This window comes from Ptychodera flava, assembly GCF_041260155.1.
Source record: "Ptychodera flava strain L36383 chromosome 23 unlocalized genomic scaffold, AS_Pfla_20210202 Scaffold_23__1_contigs__length_28996876_pilon, whole genome shotgun sequence".
Classification (NCBI taxonomy): domain Eukaryota; kingdom Metazoa; phylum Hemichordata; class Enteropneusta; family Ptychoderidae; genus Ptychodera; species Ptychodera flava.
Genome location: NW_027248277.1, coordinates 16118897 through 16133967, shown reverse-complemented (window position 1 = coordinate 16133967; position 15071 = coordinate 16118897). Strand labels below are relative to the sequence as shown.

The window sequence follows — 15071 nt, the reverse complement described above, 5'->3', positions numbered from 1 at the left end:
ATGACCCTTGACTTTTGTCAGAAATAAATACATAAATAAATTTCGTATGACCTAATAAGTCAAACGTAATTAAGTAATAGGCGATAAGCCAGTCTAACTTTCTACTTATTAGTCAAAGAATCCTTTCATTTTTTCAGGGCTTGTTAATTTTCTTTGATAGACACTTACGGAAAACTTCTTTTGGTTTAACGCCAAAAATATAAACATTCCCTGAAGAGAGTTGGTAATATTGAATGTAATACTCAGAATTTCATTTTCGACAAACACTTCGGCAAGGGCCAGAATCCAGGTGCAACCTACAATGACGAATATTTTAGCGCAAATACCAAAATACTGCCTCCATTCGTTCTGTTTTTTCTTCATCATACCAACTCCGATGTAGCGCACAGCGATTAGAAAACAAATTGTATTGAATACAACAATAGCGACAACGGGGCTGATAAAAAACACAATGAGTGCTAGGCGTCTACGAATCCAACATAATCCATCCTCGCCGTAACCTATGCGAAAACTTATTACCTCACTGAGGTCAAGAAAAACACACAAAGACACCAACAGTGCAGGGACCAGCCAGCCGAAAATATAGTAAGAAACAAGCCATTTGTTGGTTTGACTAATAAACAGCGTTTTGTTGATCGATCGAAATGTTCGACACAAATCAAAACTGACAACAGCCATCCAGAAGAAATTTGCCAACCAAGAGTAGTGTAACAAAACTGCCAATGGGAAACACAATCCTGCGAATTCATTTAGACCCATACTTGACAAAAATGTTACCTGTGCGCAAAACATTGAAATCACCATATAACCATTAACTTGTCAGGAAACGTCAGCGTCGCAGCACGCCTACATTTGAAAATCACTTCAGTAAAGAGACAAACTGCCGACAGTGAGGAACAGGAAATGGTCATCCATATAATATAGTTACTAGGGGAATATAAGCACACATGTGCTGACGATCCGTTGGCGAATATTTTAAATATTTGACTGCGAATCACGTGACCGCTTACTTCGAAAATCAGCCAGTCTCCATCGGTACGGAAATTGGACATGTTTAACCACAACACTTTTGCAGACATAGGACAATTTCGAGGGAGTGTTACCATTAAATCGCCTTTTGATCTATTGGGATGCGTGTTTAATACATTGCTTTGCATATCAATTGTTGAATTAAACGATGTATTATACGAGATGTTCTTATATATTCAGTATCAAAAGATGCCAATCTATTATATAACATTGAACAAGTTTGTATCTTTGGATCGAAAACTTCACCATTTTCACAGCGAAAATCGTGAGAAAGATCAGTTTCCGGCCCGCCCGGCGTTGTAGATCTGATTGAGAGCGATATATAACCACTTGAATTCATATCGAACAAAAAACTTAATGTAAAGCGCTCTCTATAACCTATATCAAACCCAACTAAGTTTATACCACAACGAAACGGGATGCGGTCCAAATTTTGGCCGTTACAAACAGCACAGTGCGCATTTCGATACGTAACAATTAGCCCGGTCAAAAGTTCAGTTTCAGAAACCATTGAAAAATCGGCTCGACACAGTTGCTCCATTCTTTGAAATTCTGACTCGTTATCGTACAGGGATGATTGACAAGTATCGATGATGTCGTAGACGCAGGGACGCAGAAAAGACGACGTTTTGTCATCCATGGAAGTTGCCAAACTGTCTGTCTTTTGTGTTAGGTTCAGAAACATCGCCATCGGGTTCTTGCTTGCGGAGGGTTCTTCAATCACGGTGCTTGGATTATTCATAGCAGACTTCACAGAAACATTCCACATAAATACTTCTGACTGCCCGATACCGTTGCATTCTGCACAATAGATGTTAGCAAACACGTCTCTTCCTGCTGGCCAGGTAACGGGGATACGTCTTAGCGACACATCTATAAAAAGAAAAAGAGCATAATATAATTTGATTAAAATATGCAGCTTCGAAATCGCTCTCCCTGCTGAAATTCTTGATCACTGCAGTATGATTGTAATGGCCATGAAATTCTACCTGAAAATTCTTGTCGCCGCGTCTCCGAACAAAAATATTGCCATAGTTTCGAAAGGCTCTTTATCGATCTAGTCTTTACAAAGGCAGTACACGAACTAACACTTCAAGTAGGGTAAAGGTCTATTATTGAGATTCAATTGTCTGGTTTACACCCCGAAATTGTACGGTTGGTTCACAATTTGGTTCTATGAATGTACGAATAGGTGAGGCCACGATTTCGCCATCCACTGTTGTACGTGACCTTGGCGTAATGCTTGACTCGTTCGGTCTCATGGACGAGCATATTCGCTATGTTTGTAGGGTGGCATCTCATTCACTTTGGCGTTTAAGTAAAATTAGAAAATTGTTAGACCAGCCCAGTGCTGAAAAATTGGTTCACGCTTTTGTCACATCGAAGTTAGATTATTGTAACAGTCTACTTTTTGGCCTTCCTGCATATAAATTGAGCAAGCTTCAACACATTCAGAACTCTGCTGCTCGTTTGGTAACTGGACGGAAGATGGGACGTCACATTGATATGACATCTATACTCAAGGAGTTACATTGGCTCCCAGTAGAAGAACGAATCCGTTTTAAAATTCTTTGTTTGGTTTTTAAAATTGTCCATCAAGATGAATTCGTTCCAAATTACTTATCAGATCTAGTAACAATTGATATCCCAATACATAATACCAGAAGGAGTGTCGGTGTAAGATTGAATCCCTTTTCTGTCAAAGATCACGGGAAACAACTTTCTAGAACATATGGTGACAGAGCTTTTAGCGTGTATGCCCCTAAACTGTGGAATAGTTTGCCGCCCGAACTTAGTTAGGATGATAAAGAAATTCGCTCTTTTTAAGAAGTCTCTTAAAACCATTATTTTTCGTCAATGCTACTGTTGACTTGGATATAATTTTACCTGCATGTTTATAGTTTATTTATTTTTTATCTTTTTAGTGAAATTTTTTAAATACTTTCTTTGCTGTTTTTAGGTAGGTTCCTTTAGTCTAGATTTTAGCTTGCTTGATTTTATCGATTGTTTTTATTTACACTCTTTCCTCTGTGAGTTATTTTGTATTTTCTGCGTTCATTTTAGTTCTTCCAGTAATTTTCTGTAATGTACAGACCACTGAGACAAGGTGTGTAGTGGTCTTTAAACAATAAATTATTATTATTATTATATTCAAGGTGTGACCATTTTACGACATGCTATCAGCAATCTTTGCAGGCAAAGCTTAGAGGGTAATGTGACATGTGAAACATTTGTCTATATGATTGTGACTATCCGAGAGGTTCTGAGGTCAGAGTTTTTTTGTTCGACAATTTCAGCTGAGAATGCAATTAATTCCATGCAGCCTGTACAAATATATCACTATGAGGACAGAAACCTGTACAAACCAACATTCACTTCCAATCGTTGTTGCACGTTTGCTGACTGAGAAGATCATTTTAATGATGATGTAGTCGCTCTAGTAATTATTGTACTATTTAAGCAATGGTGAGTGTACAGCACACACTCTTCAAGTACTTTGATTTGTTCTATAGGTTTCGAGTATAATTAGTACCCTACTGGTACATGAAGTTTAACCCTTTTATCATAATGGTTTGACCCAAACTCATGTTGTCATCAGTACTTGTGGACCTGTGTCTTCTTATTTGTTCCAATTGTCCACATGTTTTCATCCTCCGTACAACTTCATTTCAGCGTGCAAACTTCAATGAATTCACGTGACTTGGTGAAATCGCCATGGGACTTGCTAAATGACAGGCTATATTTTTACCGTTGTATTAGTGAGAATAATAGAGTAATAAACAGGCATAACGTACCAAATGGACCAATAGTCTCACACTTTTCACGAATGACGTCATCTTTCCATGAATTTGCACATTTGCGAATCATCCAAAAACCTTTGCCTGATCTATTTGTGACACTGGTACACATGTGTACTTTCGCATCGCTGCCCTCTTCTGTGTAAGTGCCGTTATTGTAAGGATGGGTGTCGTTGCCCCTCTGACAGACATCTCTGTAGTCATAGCAACAGTCTCCGAAGTGGAGACACTTTGGGTCACAGTTACAGCTCCACCAGAGCGGCACGACTTTGGCATTCTCGGGCAAATCATTCAAATTCGGCACCGAATTGCACAGAGGCGTATACGGTGAAGTGTTGAGACAAGAATCAATTCGACGGGAAGTTCCTGCTTCAACACATATGTCTCCCGTCACCCTCTGAAGCAAACTGCCTACAAGTAAAAATAGCGTCAGTTCGCCAACCATGTCCAGAGTTAGACTTTCGATCTGAAAACGGAAAAATTGGAAAATATTTAGATAATGAAGATCTTTCCCTAGCGAATGTTGGTAAGGTCAAATAAAAACTATTTGGGTGTTCCTGGTAACATGCCTCCGATTTTTAGGGTGGGTAGGTCATTTGAATTTCTCTTCTTTTTTATGGCTGAGACGCTTAAAATACTGTACAGTTTAGAGAATTGGCTCATTTTTTTTAAACTGCAAAAACACAGTGTAGGGTAATAAGGTTACCAGGAAAAGAACATTTTGGCCCAAGCTTGTCGCTTGGGCCAAAATGTTCATTTACCACTTTGAGTCTTTGGACACTCGGTATTTTCTAACTTCAAAAAACAGTGAGTTGTGTCGTATTATTTGCTTTACTTCCTTGAAAACAGTTACAGACAATTTAACCCCCCCCCCCTGCATGAGGCCTTGTCCTGCACAGAGAATATTTCGTCAACAGGAAAGCACCATAATGTCTTTGTTGGGGTAGGACACTACCCATAGGTAGTAACGTGTCGGTTCATTTCATTGTTCTTTATGCAGAGACACAATATAACCATTTTCAAAATATTTACAGAAAGAACTCAGAGCGAGAATTTTTAAGAAATATATTCATAAAGTGATGTCACAGTGCTAGATTCCAAGATTAAATGACAAAGTTATTGCTTTGTTTACTTAAGAATTTGTGAAAAACATGCTACCTCCGTAGAGTCGTTTAGCCCTGTATGATAAATACGTCGTTGATTATCTTCATTGCTCTGTCTAGGTATCCACGGTAAAGGAACGTTTTAAAACTCGACGTTGAAAGGTAATAGCAATATTTCGGTCGTAAGATGCGACAAAGGTACAGATATTCAGACTCTCAAACTTTTACAACTCTTTACTGATCTACCACTTGTTGAGGCTCATTTAAAAGCTCATGGTATGAGAAAAATTGTAACCGTCTCAGTTTTTCGTAAATAGAAAAGTTTTATTTTTCTTTATAGGGTTGCCACAGGTATAGCGGCCATTTTGAATTTCAAATATCGGTAAATCTTGGGTAGTTTGTTTCTCTAATACCAAAATTTTCACGGTGATTTCTTGATTTTGTAAGAGAGTGGTTAAAGGATTGAGCAAAAGTTTCAGTCTCTGACTTTCAAGGCGTATACTACCTTATATAATCAGCTAAATACTCGAAGCTGAAATTTGTCAAAAATAGATAAGGCTACAAAAACTCGCCGTAATGTATGTTGTACCTCAACTTGATGTATCTCAAATGGTAAGACATGAATGCTACTTTTTCTCATCATATTTCTTTTCTACTCACTCTTACCAAAACTTTGCTATCCAAAGATATTGACAACACGTTTACTTTAACAAAATCCTCAAAAGTGTCTACCTCCGAATATTTTACATACTTTCAGCTTTTCATAAAATGTGAAATTGGATGATATTTTTTCCCAAAATTCGGCGTCTTGTAAAACTGCAATACCGCATTTGTAAGATTCTCTTCTTCAAAATTCGCATTTAGTCAGGTGGCTTAGCAAAAATAACGTTACACGGATGACAAAAGTGCCAAATTTGCTGCAGAGGCTCACATATATGTGTAGAATGATCAAAATTAGCGATTGCTTCAACGATTTGGACCAGCGGACAGGATCGACGTCGTCATAAATTCAAAATGGTCGCCATTTTATTGCTTTAAAATGTTAAAAACTTAGCCAATAAGCTGAAAACAAGTAAAAACGCTTATGAGATTATTGTTGATAAAACGATGGTTTCTGTTTGAAAAATTGAATCGATATAAAGGAAATGAAGGAAACTTCACACACCAGATCTTCCTTTGATAGTGATAGAGTATAGTGAGTAGATCAATCTGGTGTCATGATCATGGAAAACATGTCGAGAAACCGGCGAATTCATGGTGCTTGGACCCCGGTCCACCCAAAACGTATTTTGTTTGTGATGCTCCTTACGGTGCTTCAGGCAAAAGTGAGGTTCCTTCATACGTCACTCGAATGGTTTTATATTCCCACATGTTTAGTTTGATGGTAGCCATTGTTCATCAAAGAGAAATGGAAAAATCGCTATGTTGTGATCTGACTGTTGCGTGAATTGTTGCTCAGACTGTTCGTTTGTACTCTCCTCGTGTTTGAATTTTGCCTGAAGGAGATGAAGGAGGATACCTTGTATATATTTCTTCCTTTTATACGCTATTGTATGATAGGTTTTCTTGAAAAACGGTGGCCTGTATTTGATCGCCCTCCATTATTTTCCAGTTTCTTATCAGGCACAAGACCACTAATTCATTTCCCATAGGCCACCACAGTAGCGTTGAGCTCGATTTCCTATTTTAAAACATTCAGCGGCACGAATCCTCTTAACAGGTGTTAGGTCAATGTCAGCTTGACTACTGATTAATTTTTCGTGTGGGCAAGTCCACGGAAATTTTGAGATAGCGATGAAAATAGCGCCCTCAGTGGTGTTTTTGACAAATTTCAGGCTTATTGTTTGTTTTCTATTAGCCCTAGAACTCCTCATATTACCACCAAATGCTTCAGCCATTATTCACAACAGTCTGCATTTTGATTCAGGCAGAAAAATATCTTTACAAAAATTCTTGACGTTAAAGTTCAAACTAAACAAGCATCCATGCAGATATCAAAACTTCAAGGTCTGCACTATTTTTCTTCCGAACTATAACGAACCCGGAAGTGAATTAGTGATCTTGTGCCATCAGACATTGTTTGATTTAGCTAGTTTTGACGAATTGACGAATGTTGTACAGACAGGTTTTGTTGTTACGTCATGACTCGCATTTTTGTTGATGGGGTATAGCTGACGCTTTGTTTGTTCGCGAACTTATCTGAGGAATTCACCTTTAATGAAGCCTTTGAAGGTGTTGTTTGGCTTGCAGGAACTTCTCAATAAATATCGTCAGGTGGTTTTGTGTGGGTTTTAAAGTCGATTCTTCTCTCTCGATTGTATCTCTGCTCTTTGAAGACCACTAGGTCAAGGTTTAAGGTGGTTGGAAAGGCTAGAGCGTCGGTTACAAACTTCAATAGAACTATTAAAATATGAAAGTAGTCAACATTCGATGTGGAATAAAAAAAAACTAGACATTTGGGCTCAAAGGCATTGCAGAGTTATAGCCTGTTGAAAACTTCTGAAAAACTGACCAAATAAGAAGTTGGAGATACCTTAGTGTATTAACTATGGTAGAGGTCCCCTGGTTTTTAATAAATGTTTGAAAAGGGAAAGTCATTATTTGCTGTTTTTCAGGATAGTTTGACAAGGCAGTGCTTGCATTCAGAGTAAGTGACTGCTATTGTAAATGCATTTTTAGATTCTTTGAGTGTCAAAGATGTGTCAAAAGTGAGATTAACCAAAAAGACTGCTTTGTGACTTCAAAAGAGGGGTGCAAATATGGCTTGTTTTCAACATTTTTGACAGAATAACAGTTTTCCTACATAATTTCATGCCAATTGAATCCAACCTATGAAATCAGATATGGACATGGATTTTGTCGATAGAATTTTCAAATCTTAATTTGAACATAGGGTGCAGGATGTTGCAATCCTCGACAAATGTTCTGAATGTTAGAAGTTCATGTTCTGACCGGAGAGTGGATTTAATTATAATTTTCTCCGTTTCATAGAATATGATGTCAGGTGAGCCCATGCTGCATTTGTTTATATATTTCTCAGTTGAATTAAAATACGTTGTGTTTCAGAATATTCGACATTAAGCTTTCATGTACGTTTAAATATATATATATTTTTTTTATTTATTTATTTATTTTTTTGATATCGTATGTGTTGGTTGGCGCTGTTTCCAGCACCACGATCGCTGCGTTTATGGCTTCACTTTGTTGCATTTTTTGTACACTGATACCTCTGATAATTTTTATGACGAGGTATAAAAGGCCTAACTTATTAGAGATTCATAAGCAATTTGAGTGACAAATGGTAACAGCTCAGCTAAATCAAGCCAAAGAGGTTTAAAACGAGCACGTCTAGTTTTGTAAACATGCCGACCACCCAGCTATCCATACAAAAATACACATTTTTCGAAATGAAGAAGCCTGGTTTCAAAAAGCTGTCAATCATTCAGGGACGCGCAGAGGTGTAAATGCTGAAATATTTGCAATGAAAAAGGGATCGGTTACACTGCGTAAATACAGTAACTTGTGTACGCGATGGGAGAGCTTATCGTGCGTACGCCAAGGTGTGAATATACCGCAATGCTTCTACATGAACGGCAGCTAAAAGAACTTATCTTTGCCTGTCATTAAGAAAATACCACCCAAACAAACCGCTCCGTCATGTCCGTGTTACAAAACGTCTGTCAACTTTTTTTAAACATAATTTTATTTTAGCTGTACAAATTCGACCACCGACGGAAGCTGTGACTTTCTCAATCACTTTCATTCGACCAAATAACCTAGCCTTTAAAAAACCTCTTCAGTTTGTAAATGAACGATTTACGATTACGTCGAACCACGGTCGGTCCGGAAAAGCAGGCAGAAAGATAGAACTGCGGAAGGGTTGTTAGTAAACGGCTTTCAGATTGGTTTTCATTGAGTCACATGAACATTTTTGCCGAAAAGGAAACCTACTGTCTTTCTTTCTTATCGTGTAAATCAACAGAATTCTTTCCCTTCCCTGTCAATTGAAATTTACTGACTCTGCGTGAATCGAGCACATTTTCATCATCAATATTCCTTCCTAATTTGACCGATACCATGTCCTAAACCATGTGGCGCTTGTTCCATGCAAACGTGGACAGATCTGCCCAGTGCACTGAAGGGAATAGTTGGCGATATATTTTGCAAAACCGTGAAAAAATGGTTGAAGAAGGAACCATGTGTCAGCCAGTACGGCCGAGGCAAACCGGCGTTCACACAGAGAACGAAAGCGGGGATGTCGGCGGCGATGACTTATTTTCCGAAATAAAGTTGAACGAAATGCTCTTTCTGGTTGTGATGGTCCGACTTTTGCTTTTGTTCCAAATTGATAAAATGAACTTATATTACTGACTTATTCTTTCTCTTTTTGTTGATCAATGAAAGTATTTCCGTCTTCAACATTCCGTCTTAATTTGACATATGTAATACCCTAACCTAGACGGTCTCTGGTTGACCTGACCAACATAAAAAGGCTAGATCTGCGGGCCAGAGCGCATATATATAGTTGTCGAGATGTTTTGTGAAACGGTAAAAATATTGAAAGCACGGCAATACTCTTCGAGTTGTGTGGGGAAGATATTCGGACGTCACGCTCTTTCCAAACAAAAATGGGGATGTGGTGATATAACAAGGCCAAGAATCAGTTGAATAAAAACAAAAAAAATTCGGACATCATATTTTACATGTCAATTTTTGAACACGCATCTCATCTACTGTATGTCAGACTGGTACTGTAAGGGAAAATGAGAACTACGTGCGTGGTTTATGTAATCCATTAACATCGGGCCTCGCTTTGCATATGCGGGAGCTCGAAGCGGGGCGATTGAGGTAACCCTTCAAACTGCCGGTAAACGGTGTTCTTCCGTCACTCCATCGATCGACTCTCCTTCGATACATGTTAACGTTGTTATGTCTGCCCTTTCTATAAATATATATAAATTCAGTCAGCCGGGATAAGGCCGTAAAAAAAGAAATGTTTCTGGTCAGGTCTTTCTTTAAAAATGATGGTGCGGCGACGCGCATTTTATTTTTATTTTTTTTTCATTTTTTTCCCTCAATGGAGGGCGGAGGGTCAGTTTTATAGTTTTATCAATATAGTCACATATATACTGTTCATGCAGTCACTGATCATGCCCCCCAAAGAATTTTCTCTATCTCTTCAGCCATTTTGGATTGGTGTCAGCCACGGCCGCCGGCCACAAACAGAAAAAAAGGGTGACGCGCTGTTGTTCAAGTGACGCGCGCGCTAACCAGAAACACCGCTAGCACAGCAATAGGAATGAAAAAGTAGCCCGCCTGCCGTTTGTGTCCCGCTCACTGTGCTACATGTATTAGAAGAAAATCTATTGCTAGCTGCGGTACATTAGATAGACTCCTTTTCTGCAGCTAATTGACCTCTTTATTGTACCGTTATCGGCAATGTCCGTGATCAGTGGAGCAAACTGATTACATCGCCAACGCTCAAGCCATTACGTACACACTACTTATGCACAGCCATGCCCAATAACCACCCACTCAAACACTGATTCATTTCGAGCCGGGCTTTAAGGTAGTATGCGCCTCGACGATATACGACTTAAGTGGGCTTTCTTTTTCAGCTTTTTATCTCTTAGCAAACTGACTAAATATACACAACAAAGGACTAAAATCACTTAAACAGTCAATTTCAACAACCACTGATGCAAAAAAACGGGGATTTAGGACTGTCCCTTTAAACCTTTGCTCAAACTTTCCTCGGTGAAACATTCAACCAGACTCCAACCAAATCAACTTAAAAATTAAGAGGCACGGTGCAAAATTTTGGTAGTTGAGAAAAAAAATAACCTTGCGTTTACCGATATTTGAAAATCAAATGGTCTGTGTTAACTCTATGAGGAAAAGCTTAATTTTCGTTTTCCAAAAATAAGACGATGAAAATTGTTCTTACTTTAAAAATTGCAAAAAGTTTAAGACAGGTCCCCTACCTCTAACGAGGAAATTATCTGTTGCCTATTGATACGTCATTTCTACATCCAAAAGTAAAGGAAAAACTAAAAATAACGTCAACAGCTCTGTTGCATCATATAAACCGGCCAGGGTTTAATTTTGTTAAACAAATTCAATTTTCCAATTGTATCTTATGTCTTTGTATGAGTAAAACTAACAAAATAGCTGACCCCGATTAAAATGGAAAACAAGAATGAGGAATTTGAAATGGTTGACTTTCGCCGAATCTCAACGGCTGTGTGTGAAGAGAGAAAGGAACGACAGAAATATGAAAAGTTTAAATTGCTTTTGTTCCTCCATGTTTGAAGAGCTAGAAAAGCTTAATACCAAACCTTACCTTAATACAGAATAGGCAGTAGAGTTTCTGCTTCTTTCCACACTGCTTCTGTCGCTGACAGAACGTCGACCAATGGATTGAAATATTTTACCAAGTGTCGTCTTCTCTATTAAAAACACTAATTAGGCAAACAATGAATATACCTACATATATTGGGTAAGTCACGTGTCTCTTTTCGGAGACATCACTATTAAGGGGGCGTTTACCCAACATGGCGCATTTTACTCAAAAATCACTTTTTTGGAAAAATATTCATTCAATTTTAATTACTTTGTTAACCCAAGATTAAAATATTGGTCGGATTCACCTTTTAGCTCGTCAAGCAGTCAGAAATTGCGTGATAAAGAAGTTAATTTATGCAAATGTATGCAAATCACCCCGATTTCCTGGCTTCTTTCTTCTCCAATTTCAAGATTTCCAAAGAATTTAGCTCCGCTCTGGCTTGGTCAAATTTTCTGAAATTTTCACATTATGTTCTTTAAGGTAGCTTTCCACCTTTGCGACTTCTTTTCAAATGTGAATTTTGCCATCAAGTTGTGAATTTCTACCCAAGTATTATATATCACCTTAAAGCTATTTCTATGATTTTTTTTGTTTGATCAAGAAAATTAATGGGCGGTGAATTTTCGTGAAGATTTTGGTGAAAGTGTACAGAAATTGGGTAAACTGACGTAAAAAAGTTTAAGTCAGAATGTAAGGGGACTATTGTCTAGGTGTCAACGAGTAATTGCACTTCAGATTATTTGCTACAAAACCGTATCTCAGATTTTTTAAAAAAAAGTCTTAGTTTTTTCACAATGTTGTATCAAAGTTTATCAATCGATTGGTCTCACAATGCCGTCTAATTAAGCAGCGATAACTCGACTCTAAAGACCTATTTTAATAAACTGAGACACAGTTTTAGAGACATCCTATTCGGCCACCCTATGAGAAAAACGTACGATCCACCGTTCTGCGCCTGATCGCTACGTATCACACGATGGTCTTGACACAGGCACTTAATGGCAGCTGTTAATGGGATTTTCACAGCGGATATTGTCCAAGTGCATGCGACAAATACATAAGCGCCGCCGCTTATATTACGTATTTGTGAATTTTTATCGCAAAATCTCAGCCAGAAACAGAAACTTTCAGACCAAGATATTCTTCACATTTGAAGATCAATATTAATTGAATACTTTTCAGGGGGAAAACCCAAATTTTTGTGTTTTCGACATAAAAGAACCCGGTAAAGGTGGAAAGCTACCTTAAATAACAGAACAACGTTTTTTTGGGGGCATTAAAATTCTTACATTTTGAATAGAAGGCATTTTAATTTTGCTTATCATGATTTTAATCACTTTTTTGAGAGTCAGTCTTTCGACCCATGCAATTTTCGAATGAGGATAGATTATGCAAAACAAAAAAGTCGTTTTTTTTCTACATATATTCTTCTTTCAAGTGAAATATTACATTTCAGGAAACAGCGTCGAGTTTTTGACATGAATTAATTTTGATCATTAATACCAAAATTGAGGTTTTTAACTTCAACTGTACTCCCATTTCATCCTTCGAGTAAACTGCTGATGCCCTACTAAATTCAAGAGTCTCTGCTTTTTGAAAATATATAGTATGAGAGAGTTTCCTTGTCATCTTTGATGAGAAATATAGCTTTGAAAAAAACTGTGTTGGCAACATGCAGCTCCACCTTAAGATTTATTCTTTAACCTTACTTACAACCAATAAATTGGCATGTTAGCTTTATTAATTAACGTTGTATGTGCCTCGAAATTGAAAGAATTATACTTTTATCAAGGAATCTTTCAACAATTCAGTTTCAAAATTAAGAATAAAAAATTGCGGGTCGCCGGGGTCTGATCTCTCATTATCACACACATCAATCAATTTAAGACGGATAAGAGTCCATATCTATGTCAAAAAGTAACAGATCACTGCGTTTCAACCTGTTTCGTAGAAGAAAATCAACACCTCTGGACAACTTGAAAGCTTCAAGCGGACGGATTTTGTTGCTCACTGTTTTTGAAGATGGCATTAATGAACTCGAAGTGGGAGTCAATAATTCTAGTAACCACTAATAATATGCGAGTCACTTCATTAGAGGTGTGACCGACATACACATCTGAAACAATAATGCAGTCAGGCGAAATGTATGATCACGGACAAGTACATGATCGAGTGCATGGAGATGTAGAGATCCTAATTGGGAAAACTCGTTAAGCTAATACACGACTTTCGTAAAAAGTGTGAACTTTGTCAGATTCATCAAGTGCACCAGGGAGTTACCTGTTATACCAGTATGAGTCCATCGTCTTCAGGCTTTGTTGGAGCATCTTGCTTTGCCCTCTCCAGGTGCGATAAAAATCAAAATCGCTGTCTTTGATATTTTTATGGTTGATTTTGCCATATCATTCTGAACTGGGATATTGAAATATTTCTGCCCTCAGCGTTGACCAGTGTCGATACAGCAATACTGGAAATGTTATGATTGGTACGCAGGCCATGAAACTTTTGAAAAGTCTACATGATCAAGAATAAGTAAGGGTAGTACTAAGGCCTTCATGAACCAAACATCCTACGCCCATTCTCATCGCTAAGTGTTTCCCTTCCTTCTCTCCCCCCTCTGTGCAAAATATCAGCCTTTATTCGCCAATTCATATCGTTCAAGGCAGGCGGTTGAAAAGAATCGTACCATGGAAGATTTTAACGTGTGGCCGAGAAGTCATTTCATCACATCCCGGGTCGCGATAGGCCTGTATTAAAGCCCCACTAGTTGTAACTCTTGAAATTTGTTGACCTCAAAATATCATTCTCTTCTCTCCTGGTTTTCTCTGAATTCTACCCTCTAAAGGGATGTGGGCTTTTACTGCATTAGGAAACCATTCCTTTGTGAAACATTTCACAAGTAAATTCAAATTTTAACGGTCATTTTGATTTCCCGCCATTTTCAAATATTGGTAATATTACAAAGGAAACAGATCATACAATGTCACAGTTGAAAACATTCACCCCTGTGCATTACATTGGACTATTCTGTGCAGTTTATGTGAAGATTTCAGTGTAGATACGCACACTCTCCACGCCGGATTTTGCTTTTCTGCATGGGGCGACGATTTATTGTTTGGGCAAACATTTAATGGCAGTGTAATCTTCATGTTGTTCAAAATTTCACAAACAGTCCAAGAGGGTACCTAATAATATATGTATACACATACCTAACTTAGTACATTCTCACAAACTTATTTCAGCTTGAAATTAAAATCTTGAAATAATGCTAAAAGATACAGCTAGTGGGGCTTTAATGATCATTTATTTCCGTAAATCCACCTGTGTAGAGCAGTTTCTTATGAAGTTTAAACACGCAAGTATTGTTTTCACATAACGCGTTACCTTTCTTGCTTCAAAAACCTATTGCAACCACTGCTTATTACAGCTGAACACATGCTCTTGAATAAAATTGGGGCGTCTAAGAATTATCCAGGAGCTTTTCATACCTTGAAGGCAGTTTGTGACTCGAAAACGAATGTCATATAAAGTTTTGCTCAAATTTTGCTCAAGGAGACTTTAAACCATCCCCTTTCCAAATCAAGAATAAAAATCAGGTGTCATCACGAAAAATTCTTTTGAAAACAAAATTATCTATTATTTACCTATGCTTGTCGTTTAAAATTGCCGCCATTTCTGTGGCAGCCCTACGAGCAGAAAACGTTCCATTTTCACAAAAGTAAGTCGGTGAAATTTTATTTATTCCATGAGGTTCCCAATGAGACCCCATAAGTTGTAGACCAAAAATGTATTGTG

At 37.9% G+C, this 15071-nt stretch overlaps 1 protein-coding gene across 1 annotated transcript; it reads right to left on the bottom strand.

The window, feature by feature from the left end:
- Nucleotides 1-773: 773 nt before the first annotated feature.
- On the bottom strand, nucleotides 774-11378 carry LOC139123778 (uncharacterized). Its single transcript, XM_070689931.1, has 4 exons — nucleotides 11274-11378; nucleotides 3825-4293; nucleotides 1239-1902; nucleotides 774-777 (listed from the first exon to the last, which is right to left on the bottom strand). The coding sequence occupies exons 2-4, from the start codon at nucleotides 4270-4272 to the stop codon at nucleotides 774-776; spliced, it is 1116 nt and encodes a 371-aa protein (XP_070546032.1). The 5' UTR covers nucleotides 4273-4293; nucleotides 11274-11378.
- Between the last annotated feature and the right edge of the window lie 3693 nt (nucleotides 11379-15071).

Bases quoted from the DNA above. Each gene is read 5' to 3' on its own strand.
- LOC139123778 (XM_070689931.1), bottom strand. From the start codon at position 4,272: ATGGTTGGCGAACTGACGCTATTTTTACTTGTAGGCAGTTTGCTTCAG. The intron at 1,903-3,824 runs GTACGTTATGCC...TTCTTTTTATAG, and splicing joins TGAGACTATTGGTCCATTTG to ATGTGTCGCTAAGACGTATC.